Source organism: Tinamus guttatus, unplaced genomic scaffold, assembly GCF_059628265.1.
Source record: "Tinamus guttatus ecotype Peru unplaced genomic scaffold, ASM5962826v1 Tinamus_guttatus_pri_ptg000459l, whole genome shotgun sequence".
Lineage (NCBI taxonomy): Eukaryota > Metazoa > Chordata > Aves > Tinamiformes > Tinamidae > Tinamus > Tinamus guttatus.
Window position 1 is genome coordinate 7,520,829 of NW_028288993.1, and position 19,065 is coordinate 7,539,893.

Here is a 19,065-nt window from a genome sequence, read left to right on the forward strand (position 1 = left end):
TTATTTTTTCCTTGCCTTTGCTATAAGGTGCTGAGCACTGTCAACACCAGCAGCGTTCCTGATGAATCCTGTAGGATAGAGCAATAGTGCTCAGAGCAGAGAGATGCTTGAGGGCTTTTAATCCATTCTCCAGGAGTGTCCCCTGCCACCGCATCAGCTTGAGCACCCGTGCATCAGCAGGGACCAGCACTGGGGCTCTGTATAGCCCGATGCCACAGCAAATTTCCCTTGCAGGTTACCCCAAGGGGACTGTTTTCTGCATAACGTGTAGCTTGGGCTCCTGCAGTGGAAGAGGCAAATGCAGCAAGTCTCACCTGCAAAAGCTCCCCTGGGTATTGCTGGGAGAGGCTGGCAGTGATTACAGCCCGGAGCGGCACTGAAGCCTCTCACCCCGGTCGGTGCAGCCTGCTGCAGAGACAGCAATTACGGGGGGTGATCAGAGCCCCGGCCACCCGGGCGCAGTGGGACACTGACAGCTCCCTGCTTTGATGGTAAGTCACAGTGCGTGACCATCAGGAGCTTGCAAATGAGTTGCACTTTGTGCTGGGCTTGCCAGACATGCCACGTCGCCTTCACATAATGATCATCAAATGCTTGTTCATGGAAATCACTTCTGTCTCCTCTCTCAGCCTTAAAACATGCCACTGCTGCCAGCAGAGCCTTCCCTGGGAGCTTGCACACTTTTGACCTCTGTGTTTGCTGGTTTCCTGCTGCATTTTGAACCTCAGCACCAGTGCTGAGGATGTCAGCTTGGGTGAAAGCGTAACGGGCCAGCAAACGCGGCCGGCACTTCCCTCATTCCCAACCATTCCCAACCAAAATAAAAAGGTTAAAATGCTGCTTCTTCGCAGCGTGCAGAGCATCTCAGCAAGCGCAGTCACCAACCTGCCGTTGTTCCCATCCCTGCCTCACCTTCGGGTCCCGACTTCTCTAACCCCGGGAGCCCAAGAGGCTGTTTCAGCAAGAACTGTCATTGCTTTTATCTGCAGGGACATGAAGGGGACTTCATTAGACATTTTAGCCACGATATCAAGATTTAAGGCTTTGAATCAAAATTTTATTGTTTTTTCCATAAAAAAGCCCCAGCTGCCACATGACAGGAAAAACCTTTATCATGAAGCCTGGGGCTGGTACCACACAGGGTTCTCTTCCCTCCTTTCTCAAGCAGATAGCTCAGCTCTAGGAAGAATAATTCATTTTAATTAAGTTGAGGAATCTCTTTAAAGTGAGCATGTAAATTGAAATTTATTATTCCTGGTATACTGGACATCAAGGTTATGGTTCATACTGGAATTAATTTAACTCATTGTTCAGCCACACTAACACATAGCAAAGCAGGAACCGCGAACACACAGATTTGACATTTCAAGTCACTGCTGAATCCTCCTCTTTCCCTGCTCGACGCAGCCCAGAGCCTGCCAAGCCCGGGCTCCTATGAAGGGCAGGGCCAGGGGGGGATGGATGCACCCGGCTTCTTTATTGCGGTGCCGCAAACAGGGCAGGGACGTGCCCCGCTCCTCGCCACACAACAGCAGCTAATTAAATGCACAAATCCCATAAAAATAAATATTGCACTTTAATATGCTGGCCCAGCTGTTCCCAAAGATGAAAAAGCATGAGTCGAAAGCTGCAGCTGTGAAGATAATGGCAAAGACAACCAGACTGGCCCCAGAATTAAATATCATTGACACCTGGTCCCACTGCAGCCGGCACTGGGATGTCCCCCATGCGCTGCCCTGAGGCTGTGTCTTCACCTGCCGCTCTGCTCGGCCACCACCTCGCGCGCTCCTGGTTTCCTTTTCGGCTCGGTGCAATGTTCATTCTCCCACCAGAGTATCTGTGTTCTCCACGCACTCACTGCCCCACCATGGTAGCGCCACTAAGTCCGGGGTGCAAAAGGAGAACAACCTACAAAAAGAAATCCAAATCAGGCCACAGGTTTCTTTGGTAAGAAAATAGAAAAGCAGAGCTAACACAGGATGCCATGAATTCGTGTTTGCGGCAGCCATGCCAAGTGTGGGACGCAGAGCTGAGCACACTCCGTACCACAGGCAGAAATTTAACAGAAAATTGGATGCCATGATTCAATTCTCACCTAAGGACAGCTGTAATAAGACCAGGAAATGGAATTCCTTGCCTTATGATGAGGCTCTTAAAAAGTATTTGCCGTTTGACAAACTCAGGGCCTCCACGTGACCTGCGCTTCCCCCAGCTCCTGCCCAGGCCCCGTCCATGGCCACTAACACAGCTCTCGCTGCCAGACCGGCCCCAGCTCCTCCGCATCCGCCGAACACGGAGGCAGCAGGCACGAATGGGGCATTTGAGAATGCAGTTACTGTAATTAGCTTTACAAAACAGCTCTGCGTCAGGAACGTCTCACACTGTATCTATGTGTGTATATATATTTAAAATATATAGTTATATATACATATATAAGTGTGTGTATATACATATATGAACATATATGTGTGTGTGTGTGTGTGTGTGTATATATATGTGTGTGTGCGCGTATATATACATACCTACTTACATTTTTCATTGCTAATATACTTGTGAAACAGTGACAAGTAGTAATAGTCCTAACAGAAAAGAGAAATGCAAATAAATACTAATAATAAAAAAAAAACACAAAAAACACTCTTCCATGTCTTTTTTCCCCCCCCCCATCCCACTCTTTCTGTGCTGTCCTTGGGAAGCAGCCTTCTAGGATGAGCACGCAGAACATCCCTTATGATATAGAACACTTATTAGAGTAAGATGATTTCTTTTTTTTTTTTAACTGCCATGAGAAACAGTCATTTGAAGGGAGAGGGGCAGAGGGCAAAAAAAAAAAAAATCAGATTTGCTGTCTCTGAAATTCAGTGTCGTCTTTATTTTAAACAAATCAAGAGCTAACTGTGTAATGGGCCAGGGTGGATATTGCATGTTTTTTCTATGGTTTTAATGAATAAGTTTATTGTCAGTGATTTAGGGAGAAAACAGCCCTGTGGGATGTATTTTAAGAGGGTAGTAGTTTGGATAGGAGCATGAACACCATAAACAGTAAGAGGAAAACTTGAGCCATCTTAAAACAGGGAAAAATGAGACTGAATTACTCTGTGCTCTCTCTTCTTTGTTATTTGCTGCCTTAAATAATGCATGCGTATGCTTTTGTAAATATATTTCTTTATATTTTTGGCTGCTTTTTGCAAGTGGAAGAGCTTGAAGTATAGCCATTTTAAAGAGCCAAGAAATAAATAAGTAAAAAGCCCATGTGGGTTGCCACCACCAGCCATGGGGAGGCAGCAGCAAGCCCAGTGTAGCGCAGGGCCGGCTCTGCTGCTCGTGGCACCGCTGGGGACACCCAGCAGCCAAGGACCAGGACAGCAGCAAGAGCCTTGCGGGCAACACTGCCTTTCCTTGCAATAATAACGTAAAAACTAAGCTATGGAAAAGGATGCGCATGACACAAACCGAAGCCTAAAACATATTTAAGCAGCTTTCTAGGAAGATTTTTTTTTTCCTCCTCTTTTAAAAATAGGATTATGATTCACTATTGTTATGAGACCTTTTTCCTGCACATCACTAGGCAGGTTGGAAGCTGATGACCAGGAGCACCCGGCTGGCCCAGAGAGCCGCCGAGTCATTTCACCCTTCACTAAAGCTCCTGCTGTTTTTCCCAGGTTTGTCCCTCAAAAGCTTTGCAAGGTGCCACACGGGCTGCAAAGATGGCCCCGAGGCCAGTGTGTTCTGAGGATGGGCAGGATGGGTTTCCTATCCCAGCCAGTGTCACTGCAACCACCTAAAAATCTGCCCTGGACTGTTGGAAACTGCAGGTCTCTGTTGGAGCAGCTCCCTGGGTGTTTTCACAGCATTGTGGCCCTTCTGCTCATGAGCTGCTGTGAAGGCTGCAGCACTTCAGACCAAGCCGCCACCATCTGCGCTGCCCTCTAATTACAAATGCAGGAAACATAACTCACAATCAAATCACATTAAAAAAAAATGGAAAAATGAGCAATTACCCCGCACATTTAAGCCCAGGAAATCAACCATTCCTTCCAGGCCACAGAGCACCCCACTCCTGCTCTCTCCTGGCACAAGCTGGCTCAGAGCCTGTCCCAGGAACCTGGGATTGCGACCTGCTGGGCTTCCGACCACCAGCTCGGGGCCTTCTCGCCTCTGGGGATGCTCTCCCAAGGGCTTCGGGGCAGAGCTATGACGAGGGCTCAAGGGAACCACCGCAGGTCACATCACAGCTGCTGGCAGGATGGGGCTCCCCGTTAAGGCCTGGGTGACCTGGCTGCAAAGCGAGTGACACCAGCTCCACGTACCGGAGGTGGCCCTGGTCCCAGCTCCTTGCACGAAGCAGGGGCAGCTGCGAGCACCAGCCCTCACTCCTTCACATTTACACCCTCCTTAACCAGGACCTGCAGAGACATCATGTCACATCTCACCTTTCTCCCAGGAGAGCAGAGAGGGCCTAGCTAGGACCTTGTCCTCCCCTAGTGCTCCTCAAGAGAGAACCTTACAACCAGCAACACTCACCTCAGCACCCAGCACCTCTCATCTCCTGAGAAAGGGCTGATTTTTAACCATGTGGAAGTTATAAAAACAAACAGAAACTATGCAATACGTTGCAAATTCAAGAGAGATCTTTGCAAGAGACAAACTGCGACTGAACTGTAGCTATGGTTATTGTATCAAAATGGACACAGGACTGTGCTGTGAATCAACACATTTTATCACTCTTGTTCAATGAAATACTGCATTCATGTAGCTTAATTATTATCTTACTACAGCTCTGACAGATCTACCGTATTTTCAGTTTAATCTGGAGTTTTATTATGTAGTTATTTTAATCTCACTTTCATAATGGGACTCCAAGCAGCGATAAAATAAAGTGAGATCCAGTGTAGATATAGCAATGATGAATGATGGTAGAAACACCTAAAGTGGAAGCAGAATCCAAATATCTCCTCTATTTTATTTGTACTCAGCAAAGCATCAAGGAAGCCGTTATGATTCGTCACATGAGAGACTGAAGGGGCAGTTCCTGATGGGTGGCAGGGATGAGTGTTTAATTGGTTATTCCTCTTTCTTTTCCTTATTATTTGTCATTAATCTGCAGGGACTGGAGGCCTCCATTGAAGTTGGTGCTGAGGCGGCTGCGCTGTGTCCATGAGCGTGCAGCCTGGCCCGGCCTGCACCGTCCTCTAGCACCGTCCTCTAGTGGTCACCAGCCCCCCCATTTACTGGCCCAGCTCCCACCCAACAGCCCTGTGTTGGGGCTGCTGGGGGACAAATTCACCCTCAGGGCCCCAGTTTCAGCCCCCCCTGGGTCTCTCCATCCCCATCGCGCTGTGCCGGGTTCCCCTTGTCTCTTCCTTGTCCCCTTTCAGATGAGGCCAGGGCAACAACACGGGCTTGTCATCAGCCACAAGCCGCTTTCAACCTTGCCCCCAAAGTACAGCCAAGAGAGGGCAGTTGCCACCCGTTTCTCCCACTGTGAGGCCACCAGCCCTGCACGGAGCAGGAAAGCACTGCTGGGGCTTCAGGCCACCCTGGTGGGAACACAGGCCCCAGGCCGCTCCTCCACGTTCTGCTCTGGGCTTTGCAGCCGAACGGCACAACCTGGCAGGTTGCATAGGAGCCACGCAGCCCTCTGAGAAGTTCACCCAGTGCCCAGCACCTCTGTGTCTCTTCAGGTTATACCAGTAGTTCAGAGCATGAGGCCCAAAGCCCCCTGAGCAGTAACCACCAGCTCATAGGAAGGGCCATCACCCTGGTCTCGCAGGGATCTTGGCTTGGAAGGGCCACGCACCAGCAGAGATCTCCATCCATCCCAGAAGTACACCTAATACTTGATAAAAGTTAAATACATCCAGCCGCGGTTGATGCTGCTGCTCACATAAGCACTCCAGCCACGATGTCCTGGGTAGTGAGCAGTGTTATTAAAGCATCAATTATCTTTAGCGCGAGCGGAGCTACATTAGGAGGACTGCAGTCCGCTCTTTATGATAAGGCTTGTTCTGTTCATTTGTCAACAAAACAGGGATGCCAGCAGGCTGGGAAACCTTCAGCTTTTAACTCACTGGTGCCCACATCCTCTGCGTGTGCGTCCTCAGCTGGAGCGTCCCGGCTGCTGGGCTTGTTTCTTAGGCAGGGAGAGAGGTCGGAATTGCAGCCGACCAAGAGCTCATGCTCGTCTTGCAGGGCACCCTCCAGCTACCAAACCCAGAGTGAGTAATCGTGAAAAGAGCAAGAGCTCTACCTCCCCAGGACCCAGCAGTGTGTCTGTGCCAGACCCATGGCACTCCCCATATCTAAACAAAGTGGCTGGAGATCTCAGCTGTGCTCCAAAGTGGCTGATGTTCTCAAAAAGCTCAGTTTTTCTCTTGTGTTTTGAGGATATTGGCATGGAAAATGATGGGAAAATAAGGTAGCCTCACCATCCTGCTCTCACATCCTCTCACTGGGTGCAGGGGGACAGCCTCCACTTTAGAGGAGCAGACCTGGATGGCAAGCAGTTAGGAAGAGGCAGGGCCATGGAATGGCCTGCTGGGCCATTCCTCACTCAGCTGAGATACCTGAGTGTGTGCTGAGTGCCAGGTATTTCCACATGAGTCCAGCTCCTTGGCAGACCTGGAGTCTGCAACCAAGTACCTACAGCCAGCCATGCTGGAAGAGGAGAGGCACCAGCCCCAGCTCTGCCCCGGAGCAGGAACCCCTGTATTTGCAAGAAGCCTGACCCAGGTCTCCAGCTGGTTCATGCACTTCTGCCCCCATCTATTTCTGGATTTAAAACATACACCTCCCTCTATTCCCCCAATGAATGTGTCTGTGGTACAAACCTAAGCTGATTAACAGACCCACCACAGTCACCTGGATCTTTAATGCACAAGATAAATCTCATCACACTCCAGAGAGCAGCTCTATCTTTTTACCTTCAGGCTGGGAGGATTTTGAACAAGCTGCAAATGAACAGAATCTCAAGAAAATAAACCAAAGGCAGCCTACTGCAACATGAAGAGGCCTCATCGCCATCCTCGGATGGGGGAAATGAGGGCTAGAGAGGGGACAGAGGCAGTGTTTTCCTAAAACTGCCTTTTGTGCTCTGTGGAACAACTCAATAACAAAAACAATACAACCTTCTCCCTCTTCCAACACCCGATAAAAATCAAATAATAACAGGAGTGACTTATGCGCTTTCTGCCTGGTACTTCACTCTGGCCTTCCAGTTAACGTGCACTATGATTAAAGCATCTGTAATCTGCGGTCTGCGGAGACCCGTGCAGCCACAGCAGCAGCGGCTGTGCAGCCTGATAAGGGCTGTTCGCTCAGTGCAGATGAAACTTAATATTTATAACTGCTGATTTTTTTTCCTGATGCCTCCTACTGAGGGGAGAGGAAGTCAAAGTTTAAAGATAAAGGCTTGATAAAAAAGTAGGTAGAATGTTTTTCAAGGACAGACAGAGTCTTAAAATCATCTCCAGGAAAAGGCTGGTTTAAGGCAGCTTTTTAGGCAAGCAGAGCACTAGAGATTGGGGACGGCATCTTTAAAAGACCTTCAAGGCTTTGGGCTGTGTTCCTCCAAAGAGGCACTCTGTGGGTTCTGCCTGTGCAGCACCCACATGCAGGGTGGCTGCGGCTGGTCCTGCTTGGCATCACTGCTAAATAATTATTAACTCACATCAGAGTTAACACAAGGTTGAAGTCAAGCACTAACCCGATTCTCAGTTCGGCACCTAAAAATACAGAGAAATCTGAACTCGTGCAGTGTGAGCACAGCCCTCCATGTCAACACCTGCAGGAGCTGCAGTGGGCTAGCACACAAGACACTGGAAAAACACCTTTAAAAAACAAAATTCCTTGCTGGTTCAGCCAAGTCCTGTTAAATGTAATGCAGGGCTTCAGATCTGCCATTACTGAAATGTTGAAGATGCAGGTGCCTTCCCAGTGTTTGCCCTGTTCATAAGCAACATCCACTTATTCCTAGCAACACCCCTGTTCCAAGTGTACGGACAACACACACCCCACACAAGCAGCCATCAGGATGCTGAGCTAACAGAAAGACTCTGCTCGCCCTCCTCCAGGTACAAAACCCAACCAATCCCTCATTTTCAACAACATGAGAACTTCACTGGTAAATGTACAAATAGTTTATTTTTAGGCAATATAAAAAGAGTCACAACACTCCAGAGGGTCAGTATTATGAAAGTTTTAAAAGACATTACCCCTCAGGAACTTCACTGAGGAAACTGAGCCAATCTGAGTACCATAAAAAGACACAGAGAAATGTATTCATATATATACATATATATATATATTTCCAAGGTATATCATCTTATCTCAAAGAATACACTCTGATTTACATCTTTCTAAGGTACTTAGGTGGACCTCAGTATTATCAGAGGACTTCAAAATGTTTAGCAAACACATAAACACAACATACATATGATATTGGGAAATGCATTTTAGAGCTGAAACACAAGGCTTCGGGGGAACTTGAACTGAAGTGTCTCAAGTTGGAGGCTATCATCTCAACCATTGCACCTTCTTACCAGACACCAGAAGTCAAAGGATAAAGAAACGTGGCTGGCCAGGGAGGAGACAGACCTGCTTTTTCACAAAACAGAACAGAATGGGATTTTTAAAAAAGCACCTAGAGGACCCTAGAATCCCCTCACTTGAATTCAAAAGTATCACAGAAAAGACAGAGTACGTGTTTAAGAAATGAGAAAATGATTTCATTGTAAATATATGATCCATTATCTATTCATTGTCTGGATGCATGAAGAAAACTGGACAAGGACAAGGAAAACCTAGCACCTAGTGTCTTTATGACAGCTGCAGTTTTCCTTGACTTTAAGCAGCCTTGTCTGCAAAAAAATAGCTTCCTTTGGCTTCATTTTCTTGACGACATTTTTCTCCTTTACAGATTATGATTTCAAAATACTGTAAGCAGAGTAAAAAGTCTGGAGAGACAAGAATAAATTATTAAAAATGGTACAAAGAAACAAGTGTTCAGTTAATCTATCTGCATTCTTAACAAGCACTGCAACAGGAACCAAGATAGAAACATTTAATATTTTGGGAAACACTATCAGAAGAAACTTCTGCATCACCTTTCAAAATATAGAAGTCTGAGTTAAATCCACCTGGCATCAGTTGACACTACTTAAAACTTGCTTGGCACTTGGGTATACACCTGCTGGAGTTCTTATGAGGCTTGCAAGCTGCAAGCAAAACTACATTAAGCTGCTTACCACTGCAGCAAAAAAAATCAAGGATTAGATCTACCTCCCACTGCACTGCAGCTAAGCAGGTAGATCCCTACATCACCTAGATTATGCTCATTTCTAAACCTCAATTTTAGATTGGGCAATTTTACAGCATGAGATAGATGTACATGAAGGAACACATGCCGCATGTCACAGATGGAATTATTGAGCATAATCTGTGAGCTATCTCTGACAAACATGAGCTTCCAGCATCTGGAACATGGGAAAGTTAAGACCAATACATGGAAGTTAAACATCAGAGGATAGTTTAAAAGCATATATAAAATATCCACGGGTGTTTACAGCTATACATTGAGGTCACTTGTGGCAAGCAGGCTGCCAGGGCTAGCGTAGAGCTAACACAGCTGGGGAACAAGAACAGCTCTCAGAGGCCACATCTTCCCTCAGTCCCACATGAGGGCAGCAGGATGGTCTGTCCATGCAATCAGTGATCACAGCCAGCTCTAGTTGCTTTGGAAAAAAAAAATGGAAGCCCACAAGCACCTCCAAAAAACTTTGCTCAGTGGAAAAGTCCATTCCAAGCATCAGGCAGCAATACACACGAGTCAGAAACAAGCAGCCAAGAGGAGAAGTCCACCTGCTGATGCTGGCTACGGTCACTAAAGAAGGCACCATCTGTCTCAAGCAGTCCAGCTCTCACGACTTAGAGGTATTTCAGAAGACAGAAATATCCAGTAAAAAGTGTGTTTTGTGAATGTCCCCAAGGTCAGTCAGTTGTGCAGATGTGTTTATTACGGGTCATATCAATCTAATGTGAAGTGCTCTGCAAAGATATCATTCTTCTTCCCAAACAAACCTCTCACTGGCTCAAACTCCAGGGGCACATCAGCATTTTTTTTCTTTATTTCTCTATCAAAAAGCTACAAAGAAAAAAAAAAAGAGAGAAGATATTAGCAAAATTCAGGAGAAGCTTTTCATCCTGACTGATACCAGTTCTCACTTTAATCTTTAAAAAGATCCATCAATAAATAAGCCCTTCCAGGCTTTTTTTGTATAAGCCATCCCAGTCACCACTGCTGCCTTGTGCTCCTGCATTTAACAGACATTTCACCGGCTCTGGGTAACCAAAAAATCAGCTGAGCTCCCTCCCCAGCAGCTGCTGGAGGCGATTACGGATCCCAGGAGCCGGTCTCTTTTCCTCTTGCCCCACTCTAACACAAGCACAGCAATGCTACCTCACAAGCAGAGAGCTCCAAGAGCCCTGATATGTTGTCCTCTATTTCTGACAGAGACTGGTTCAGGACAGCAGCTGCTTGGGCCACATCTGGGTGATAGTGGTTTTGTAGAGACTGCAAAAAAATAAAACAAATACAAGATGTTTTAGTGAGTAAAGGAGTGACATATATCCACTCAACTATCCCCACAGCTATCCCCTTCCTTGCTAGTCAGATATTCACCTGGCACAGGAGACAAGTTTACTGTTCTGCAAAGCTCCAATAAATCCAGATTCCAGCCATCCTTCAAACATATAAACAATCCCTTTCCACATTCAAGTCAATTCAGACAGGCTCTTCCACATACCTGCAGCTCCCAGAGGGAGCTTTCCAAAGCCCTGCTTTCAGATGGCTCCTTCTCTTCCATAATATATGGATCTTCTGACAAATCTAAGGAGAGGAAGATGCAGAGGTAACATCTCCTGCATGATGTGCACAATTCGAAAGGGAACAAACAGAGACATGGAGCAGCACTGCAGCAAGAGCTGTGTGAGACAGTGCCCCTGACATTTATGATCCAACAACAAGCTACACACCTCAGCATGGCTAAGTCACTGAAGCATTACAGAATCACTTTATTTTTAAAAGAGCACAGAAGTAAGACACAAAGAACTGGAATGGTGTGATGCAAAAGGCAATTCAGACAACTTTGAGCAAGCATTACTGATGTTCAACACTAAATTGATTAAACCATGGACAGATGAATAACAACTCAGGAAACTGCTAAACCAATGGGCTTAAACATTGTAGATGGAAAATGAGAAGGTCTCAGGTTTCTGCATTTGGCTTATTTTCTCATTTCTTTGCTTAACAGTGTGTTGAGGTGAACAAGTGCAGTGTATGGTCCAGCTGTCTCAGCCTGGCTCCAAGCACCCTTAGCCTGGAGAGCCACACAGAGGGCATCCTACTTGGAGGCCACGTAGCCAACAGTGAGGCCCGCAGTCCAAAACAACAGACAGATCTTCACAGCTGAATGGAGAATTTGAAGGAGCAGCCTGCAGGCTTTCTGCAAAGCCAAGGGACACAGAGATCCTTCTAAATCTTAGAACTGGGGCTAGGATCTCTCCTCTTCCCCCAGGGAAATCAATCCTGCTCTTTATGCTGGACACTAAAGCAGGACACTAAAGCCCCAGCCCACCCTTGCTCTTACCTTCTGGCCCGTTAGGCCTGTGTACCAACACTTTGCAAGCCGGGTGCCTCCGGAAGAGATTGCAGATGAAGGGAATGACCATGAGCAGAGCCTCGGGAGGAGCAGTGAGGGCCAGCCGGGAGAGGCGCTTTATAAACGCTGCCACCAGGTACGCTGGCAAGTGACTTTTGGAAAGAGAAGAGAAGACATCAGCATGTAAAAGCCCAAGCAAGAGAGGTGGCAACACTGTCAACCCTGACAGCGCATCACATTAAGGATCAGTGGGGCTCTCTATATTTCTGGACTGTGGAACGAAGAAATTGTAAGCAAAAGTATCTGGTTCCAGGCAGTAACACATGGCCTTATGTGCTGCCTGCAACATAATTTGCAGCAATTTCTACACAGTGTATGAATAATGTAAATCACCCTGTGATTCAAACCAGATGTGTGGCACCACTCCAAGCAGATGCTGTAGCTAAGCACAGCTCTTGTAATGGTCACTCACACTGCAGTCTTTATTCAGTCATTTTACAAACTTCTGAGCACTTGGACAGACAACTTTAATTATATCCTTCTAATGCATTTTGTGGGTTTAATTAACACATGGACCATGGTGTTAAATTTATGTAGTACCTCCAGGACTGAAGCAAGCAGTGCAGCTGTTAGCAGGGACATAAAGCTGTATAATGCATATGTGCAGGGTAGTTCTTATTTGCAAAGTAAAAATGCAAACTTATAACAATAATCAGCTGATAGAGGCACCTCCTTCATGTCTGAGAAGCTGGGATGAAAAATGATGAGTTTCAGCCACTCAGGCTTCAGCCCTGCACTTCACTACACCTGCAAGGCTCAACAACAGCACCCAGTTGTTGTGCACAGTTGTTGTGCACAGTAGTGTTATCTTATTTCTCATCCCGAAGAACACTATGAGTACAAGCAGGTTTGTTATTAAGTGTCAATGCTGAAATTTAAAGTGTTACTCTTGGTTTGTTTTACAGCAGATGAAATGATAGTTACCCTGAATGACCAGGTTTCTTCCCTGGTGTACAAAAAAAACGACAGCATCAAGGCAGGCTGTCAAACACTTTATATTCCAATGTTTTATCTCCACAAAGACCAAAAATATCAACAGCTTTATGATCCCATGTCTATTTAAAAAATGCAAATGTTATTTTTTCCATATTCATAAAGCCAAAGAAAAAAAGCATCACTTTCAGCCAAATGGAATATACACCAGAATACATTCATAATTTTGCAAATCAGATTACGTACTGCATTTTTATCTTCTGAAACTAGATGGGCATGTGGCAAATCTTCAAAAATAGCACTTGCAAAATTACACAGCATTACAAGCATAGTCTTGGATTCAATTTTCTCAGTAAACAAAAATCCAGTCCAGCAGCCACATCCAAACAGTCTCTCTCGCAGGAGGACAGCAGGGACTGTGTAAGAACAGTCTCAGGTCAACAGAAAAGCCGGAGAAAAATACATGAACATACATAAACAACCTGCTACTTACGATGAAGACAAAAACAGGTCAGCCAAATGGAAAAACCGGGCTCGATACTTCACGTGATATATAGAAGGGTCTAAAAGACTGTACAGCTTCTTGTAAAAGTCTGGATATTCCCTATTAAAAAAAAAAAGACAGTATTTGTTACTTATAAGTGATGTACAGTGGGACTGCGTTGTGTCTAAATGTCTCTGTGCATTCATTATACGTGACCCCAGACCGCTGCTGTGCTGTTTAGCTTTCTTTTGTTCCTCTCCACAGCCAGCACTCAAAAACAGGCTGTAAGGCAAATTTCCTGTTCTTGCAGTGCTGCTAAGCTGTTTTGGGGGTGTGATGCTATATCCACTGACTGCAGCAGTACAGCATCCAGGGAAAGGCACGCCAAAGACTACAGCTTTACTGTGGGATCAGGTCAACAAAACAGATTTTCAAGTGCCAAACAGTAACACTCTGGATCGGAGGGCATTTAGGCTCAGCTGAAAAAATAGTCATATTATCAAAATTGTTCAGCACTTGAACAGCCAAGCCTCTTGTGAAGAGTTTGGTTTTCTCAGGGGGGGAATTCCAAAGTATACAGATGTAAAAGCAAAACCCCATATTCCTTGAAATATGATGCTTTGTTTACTTACAGATTATGCTGATGAATCAGAATAAATAATCCATTTAAGGCTAGGAGACTGATTGCTCCACCTGTAAGAAAGAGAGCCGATAATAACACAAAAGAGAACCACCAACTGCAACTTTCTTTTATTATAAAACTTTCGCACAGCAGACATAATATCAGAGTACCTGAAATTAGTGACAATGTGATGGTTGTCAAGGGACAAAATCATATGAAAGCTTCCAGAGGCTCAGAGGTTACTTACAAAGATTAAATTGTAGTTCATAAGAATAGACTTGAAGGACAGAGACAAAAATGCTGCTTTAATGCCCAAGAAAACCACACAGGGCGGAAGAGTCCTCCTCAGACAGAACACTTCTGTAGGAAACTGCACATCTGTGTCCAGATGCAGCCCAGACAGCCACTCTGCAGGCTGAACTCTACATTTGAAATAAATCACTTAATTATCCAACTTTTTCCAAAGCTTGAAATATGACTTTCCTTACAAATAATGTGAAAAAACACTGATAAGCCCAGGTAAAAACTCCTTTCTTCCAAGGACAAGCATTATCCTTAGTTCCTTAGCTTAATTCCAGTCAAAGTTATAGCTATTTCTTTGTCCAGGACGTTTCTGTCCTGAGTCATTCCCCAAAGAGGCTGTGGTGTTGCCTCCAGCAGTCCTTCCAGTAGTACCTCCCATGCTGCAGAATCCCACAAAGGAGAGAAAGGTTGTTTCTACTCACCTATGCCATAGGCCACTGTCAGGAAGTCTATCATAAGAGTAGGTTCATTCATGTAAGGCAGAATTGAGTCATGCAGAATAACAAGAACTTTTTTGTAAAGGCCAGTGGGCAACTGTGAAGAACAAAAAAAAGTCAAATAATCAATGCAGGGAGAAATAGGCAACAGAGAAGAAAAAGAGAACATACTGGAGCAATAGATCTTAAATGAGAGGGGTTGCAAGTGACGAGTGATAATTAAGTCAGAATTACAGAAGTAGGCACTCAAAATTTGAAGTACGATCACAGCTCAGAGGCAAAAGTGGGAGGAAAGCAGTGAAAGGGTGTGGGAGCCCTTAACTTGTAAACAGGTCTTTATGCTGCAAGTCACTTCTTAGAAGCAGATTTGTTCACAGGGGAAAGAAAGGCTGAGAGGAGAAAGAGAAGAAATAAATCATATATGAGGAAATGCTTCTAGGCAGAAGAATGATCAAACAGAAAAGTGACTCAGCTGTAAGAAAAAACAAAAACGTGTTCTTATCTAATGCTGAAAGCACAACAGGGTCTTACAAGTAGTTCCATGGAAGGACAGGCACCTTCTCCTCGAAGGAGAAGCCATTGGAAGGCAGTACAGATTGGTGGCAGAACCAGCACTCACCTTGTGCTTCAGAAAACTGAGCCACATCTTTTCAAACGCCTGCTTGTGTGCCTTAAACAGAATTGCAAACAAGGGATTGAGTATATTGGTGAAGATAAAGTGTTAAGTTCAACTCTGAATCACCAAATGAAGTTACCTGCAGCTTTGACACTTTCCACTCCTCCCGGTTTTCTAAGAAGAAAGACAAAACAGATCCTGAACTTGAAATGGATGTTTAAAAACATACGATCCTTGTTTTACTTGAAACAGGAAAAGCCTCACACTAGTTGTTACACATAAAACACCTAAAACCGAGGCATGTAAACCCCCCAAAATACTATTTTATCTAAGGCTCCATTACATACTTGGCTAAGAGTCTTTTAACAACATAAATCTTAAGCTTGCTTTTTCCTTTCATCCACAGTTCACAGCACAAAGCTCACTAACCTTGCTTCACCATAAACTTGACCAAGTCACGCTCTTTGTTTGGCATGTTAATGGGTGAAATGAGGGAAAATATGTTCTGCTGGTATATTGGCAGTGGCCTCTAGGGAAAAAAAAAGCATATATTCAAACAAGAAGCTCCACATCAGATGGCAAAACATGCTGGAGTTCAATACTACTCTGTTTCACAAGAACCGAATAGATTTAATTAGGAAAGAAAAGGAAAGGTAGCAATAGCCAAACTACATACTGCTGTCTTCTCTTATCCTAGAATACTACTCATTTTCCTAACACAAAATGTAGATCTGAACTAACTCTGGTTTAACAAAACCACTGGATCCAACTAGAGAAAAACAAACAAAAAACAACAAAACACACACACAGGCTTTTCTTATGCAACAGTGGGAGTACATACTTAAAAGCTGCCTGTACCATCCAAATCGCCAAGATTAAAACAAAACCTACAGCCCAAATCATGAGGTTTTGCACTAACAGCTCTAAGTGTTTCTTGAACTACCTCCACTGCAGACTGAGGACAATCTTACCCAAACTTAACAGACCCTGTGAACAATGAAGATTTAAACAAACACATTTAAGTAAGTGCACACATTTCTCTTGCTTCCAAACACTTTTCATACACCACCACTCCTGTACTCCGCCCCCAAAATAAACCTTTCAGAGCAAAAATTTATCCAGACCCACCTCACTGGTAAGAATTTGTTACCTCTTTTGTCCTCTGCATGACTTGTCCAATGCTCTCCGTGACGGCCTTCATCACGAAGTACCGAATGTCGTCGAATTCCATGTATTCTTGGAAGCGAGAGATCAGGAGCGAGGCATCCTCGTTTAAGGGGATCAGTCCATCAACAACTATCTACAAAGGGTTGTGAAGGAAAGCAGTGTCAGTCTCAGCAGTACGTGAGCAGGCAACAAGCTGTGAAGGTCCCTCTGAAATGCAGCCAGAAGTGCTGCGTCCTGCTTGCTCCACGTGTGTGTACACATGTGTACACGTTCACAGGGCAGTTTAGGAGGCCCCCCTCACCTCTCAGATGAGTTTCTCCTATCTGACAACGTTATTTTGAAATAACACAGTGGGTGAAGCAGGGGCAGTTGTTTACTTTTCACGTCCCAATATCAAATAAGGCCAGGAAGCCTCAGAAAGCCCAAAGCTGTGACCTCCAGTCACACGAGTCCAGCCAGTCCCCATGCAAGGCAGCTGCTCCCAAATTTGCAGGATAGAACCTGGGCAAGACCCTTCCTGGAAATCCTAGGTTTCACAGCTCGCTCTATAACAGCACGTTTCTCCTCCCTGTGAAAACCTCCTCCTTGAAAGTTTTAGCCTGGGAGCACGTGAGCACTACAGGTTTGTGTCAAGGAGCAAATCACAGCAGAGATTTTCCAAGTTCTGCAACTTACCTTCAGAAGCTCACGGGGAAAAGTGAACCCCCCCTTCCACTCTGGCTCGACCAATGGGTGTCCTATCTCCAACTCGACAAACCTCATGAGGGTGCAGAGCGCTAGTTCCTTAAGGAGGAAAACACACATCAATAACAGGAGCTGCCGGCTGGACCCAAAAGAGAGTGTTTAAAAACTGGGAGAAAGGATTAGGGGATTCTTCCCACAGGGAGCCCATGCCCTTTCCTGGGAGGCCGCTATTCCGAGGAGTCCAAGCACGAGGAGCGCCGCAGCGCCCAGGGCTGACACGGGGGCTCCTGCCCCGCGGACCCACCTTGACCTGGAAGGCCTCGTGCGCCAGCAGCTCGGCCAGGCACTCCAGGCAGCTGCGGTAACGGTGCCGCATCCACATCCTGTACTTGTCCTCGGCGCTGCAGGGCCCTGCGGGAGGCAGCGCGCTCAGCGCCATGGGGCCGAACCGTGCCAGGCCGAACCGAACCACGGGGGTCTCGGCGGGACTCACCGTCCAGGACGGCCTCCTCGGCGGGCAGGCGGCCCACGAAGAGCTCCCCGCGCTCCAGCAGCGCCCCGAAGAGGCGGCGGCAACCGCGCACGGCGCACGCCACGGCCTCCTGCTCCTCGGCCTGCGGACAGCGGCGCCGTGAGGCGGCCCCACCGGCACCGGCCCCGCCGCCCCGCGCCGCCTCCCAGCCCTGCCCGCGCCCCCCGCACCGCCAGCAGCTCCAGGATCTCGAAGACGCGGTTGGCGCCGCCGCGGCTCCCCAGCACCGCGTCCACGCAGGCGGCCACGGCGGCGGCGGCCCCGCGCGTCTCCGCCATGCTGCCCGCGCCGCCGGAAGCGCCTGCCGCCGCCGGAAGGGGCGGAGCGTGCGGCCGGGAGGGGCGGAGCGTGGCGGCGAGGTGGGGCCTGCCACCGGGAAGGGGCGGGGCGTAGCGGCGAGGTGGGGCCTGCCGCCGGAAAGGGGCGGGGCGTGCCGCCCGGATGGGCGGAGCGTAGCGGCGAGGTGGGGCTTGCCGCCGAAAAGGGGCGGGGCGTGCCGGCGGAGGCGGGGCTTGCCGCAGCAGCAGAGAGGGGCGGAGCCGGCGCTGTTATAAAAATGTACACTTTATTACACCTTCAGGTAGGATACATCACTAGTCCTTACAATCCTACTGGATCAAGTACAAATGCTTATGTTCATAAGTTATTTACAGGTAGACTGGCTAACACACGCTTGGGAGAGACACACAGGGGAAGGGGAGCGGGGTATATAAAAAAAAAAACAAAAAGAAAACAAAAAAGCAAAAAATGTGATTTTTATGCTCAGTAACTGACCTAACTGAGAAATAAGCGCCTCTTTAGACAGCGAATCCGACCAGCACAATGACGCGGGCAGCGACGCCCCTGCTGCCGCCACCGTCCCCCCACACACGACTCCCATGCACATAATAAGAGCTAAACACGTAAAGTAAAACTGAGGCTAACTAAGCAATATTTTTGGATGCGCAACAACATACTGTACACAGTGTCAGTTATCGGTTACCATTGCATTTTGCTTTGCATTGTCAACTATCCCATTGCCAACATTATTAGTTTTCCTGCTAATAGGCAATGGCACAGACAGTGGTTCAGCAGGGTCAGGAGAAGGTTTGTTCATACACAATGTGAAAATAAAATATCAATGCCCTCATATTTGCAGACCTGAGGGTCTGAGAAAAATACAAAGCAGGAGAAGAGATACAAAATTAAAAAAGAAAAAGAAATCAGGAACTCTGCCTGACCCAGTGTTACATTCGTGATCTCAACAGAACGGGGCGTCCATCCTACTTAAAACAGAGGAGTTGACTGAGTAATTCGTTAAGCCACCTGCATTGCTGGATACCTTGGGGTGCCCATACAGCAATAAGGAGAAAAGATATGTTTTCCTTGCCTGTAAACAGGCTCCCCTCCTAAAATAGTAAAAAGATCACAGAATGAAAAAATAATTTTAAAACCATTTCAGAAAAGGAATGTTATAAACTTGTCTGATTTTACATGTCATGCAGTTTTATGGCCAAAGTAAAAGAAATCTATTCAAGCCACCGAGAGCTTTTTGATTACTCGTTCTGCTGTTTGCAAAGAGAGTTTGCTT

General features: G+C 46.5%; 1 protein-coding gene across 2 annotated transcripts; it reads right to left on the reverse strand.

Moving 5' to 3' along the window:
- Nucleotides 1-9,967: 9,967 nt before the first annotated feature.
- Nucleotides 9,968-17,777, reverse strand: NOC4L (nucleolar complex associated 4 homolog). 2 transcript variants are annotated; one of them, XM_088532487.1, is made up of 15 exons: nt 17,666-17,777; nt 17,457-17,577; nt 17,268-17,374; nt 16,955-17,062; nt 16,263-16,412; nt 15,542-15,641; nt 15,252-15,286; nt 15,116-15,166; nt 14,482-14,593; nt 13,767-13,827; nt 13,144-13,254; nt 11,646-11,809; nt 10,803-10,885; nt 10,457-10,570; nt 9,968-10,141 (listed from the first exon to the last, which is right to left on the reverse strand). In XM_088532487.1, exons 1-15 carry the CDS (start codon nt 17,771-17,773, stop codon nt 10,025-10,027), a joined length of 1,542 nt encoding a protein of 513 aa, XP_088388613.1. In that variant the 5' UTR covers nt 17,774-17,777; the 3' UTR covers nt 9,968-10,024. The 2 variants fall into 2 exon arrangements, with proteins under 2 accessions (XP_088388613.1, XP_088388614.1); XM_088532488.1 differs by having other exon boundaries at nt 16,263-16,408; nt 16,951-17,062.
- Between the last annotated feature and the right edge of the window lie 1,288 nt (nt 17,778-19,065).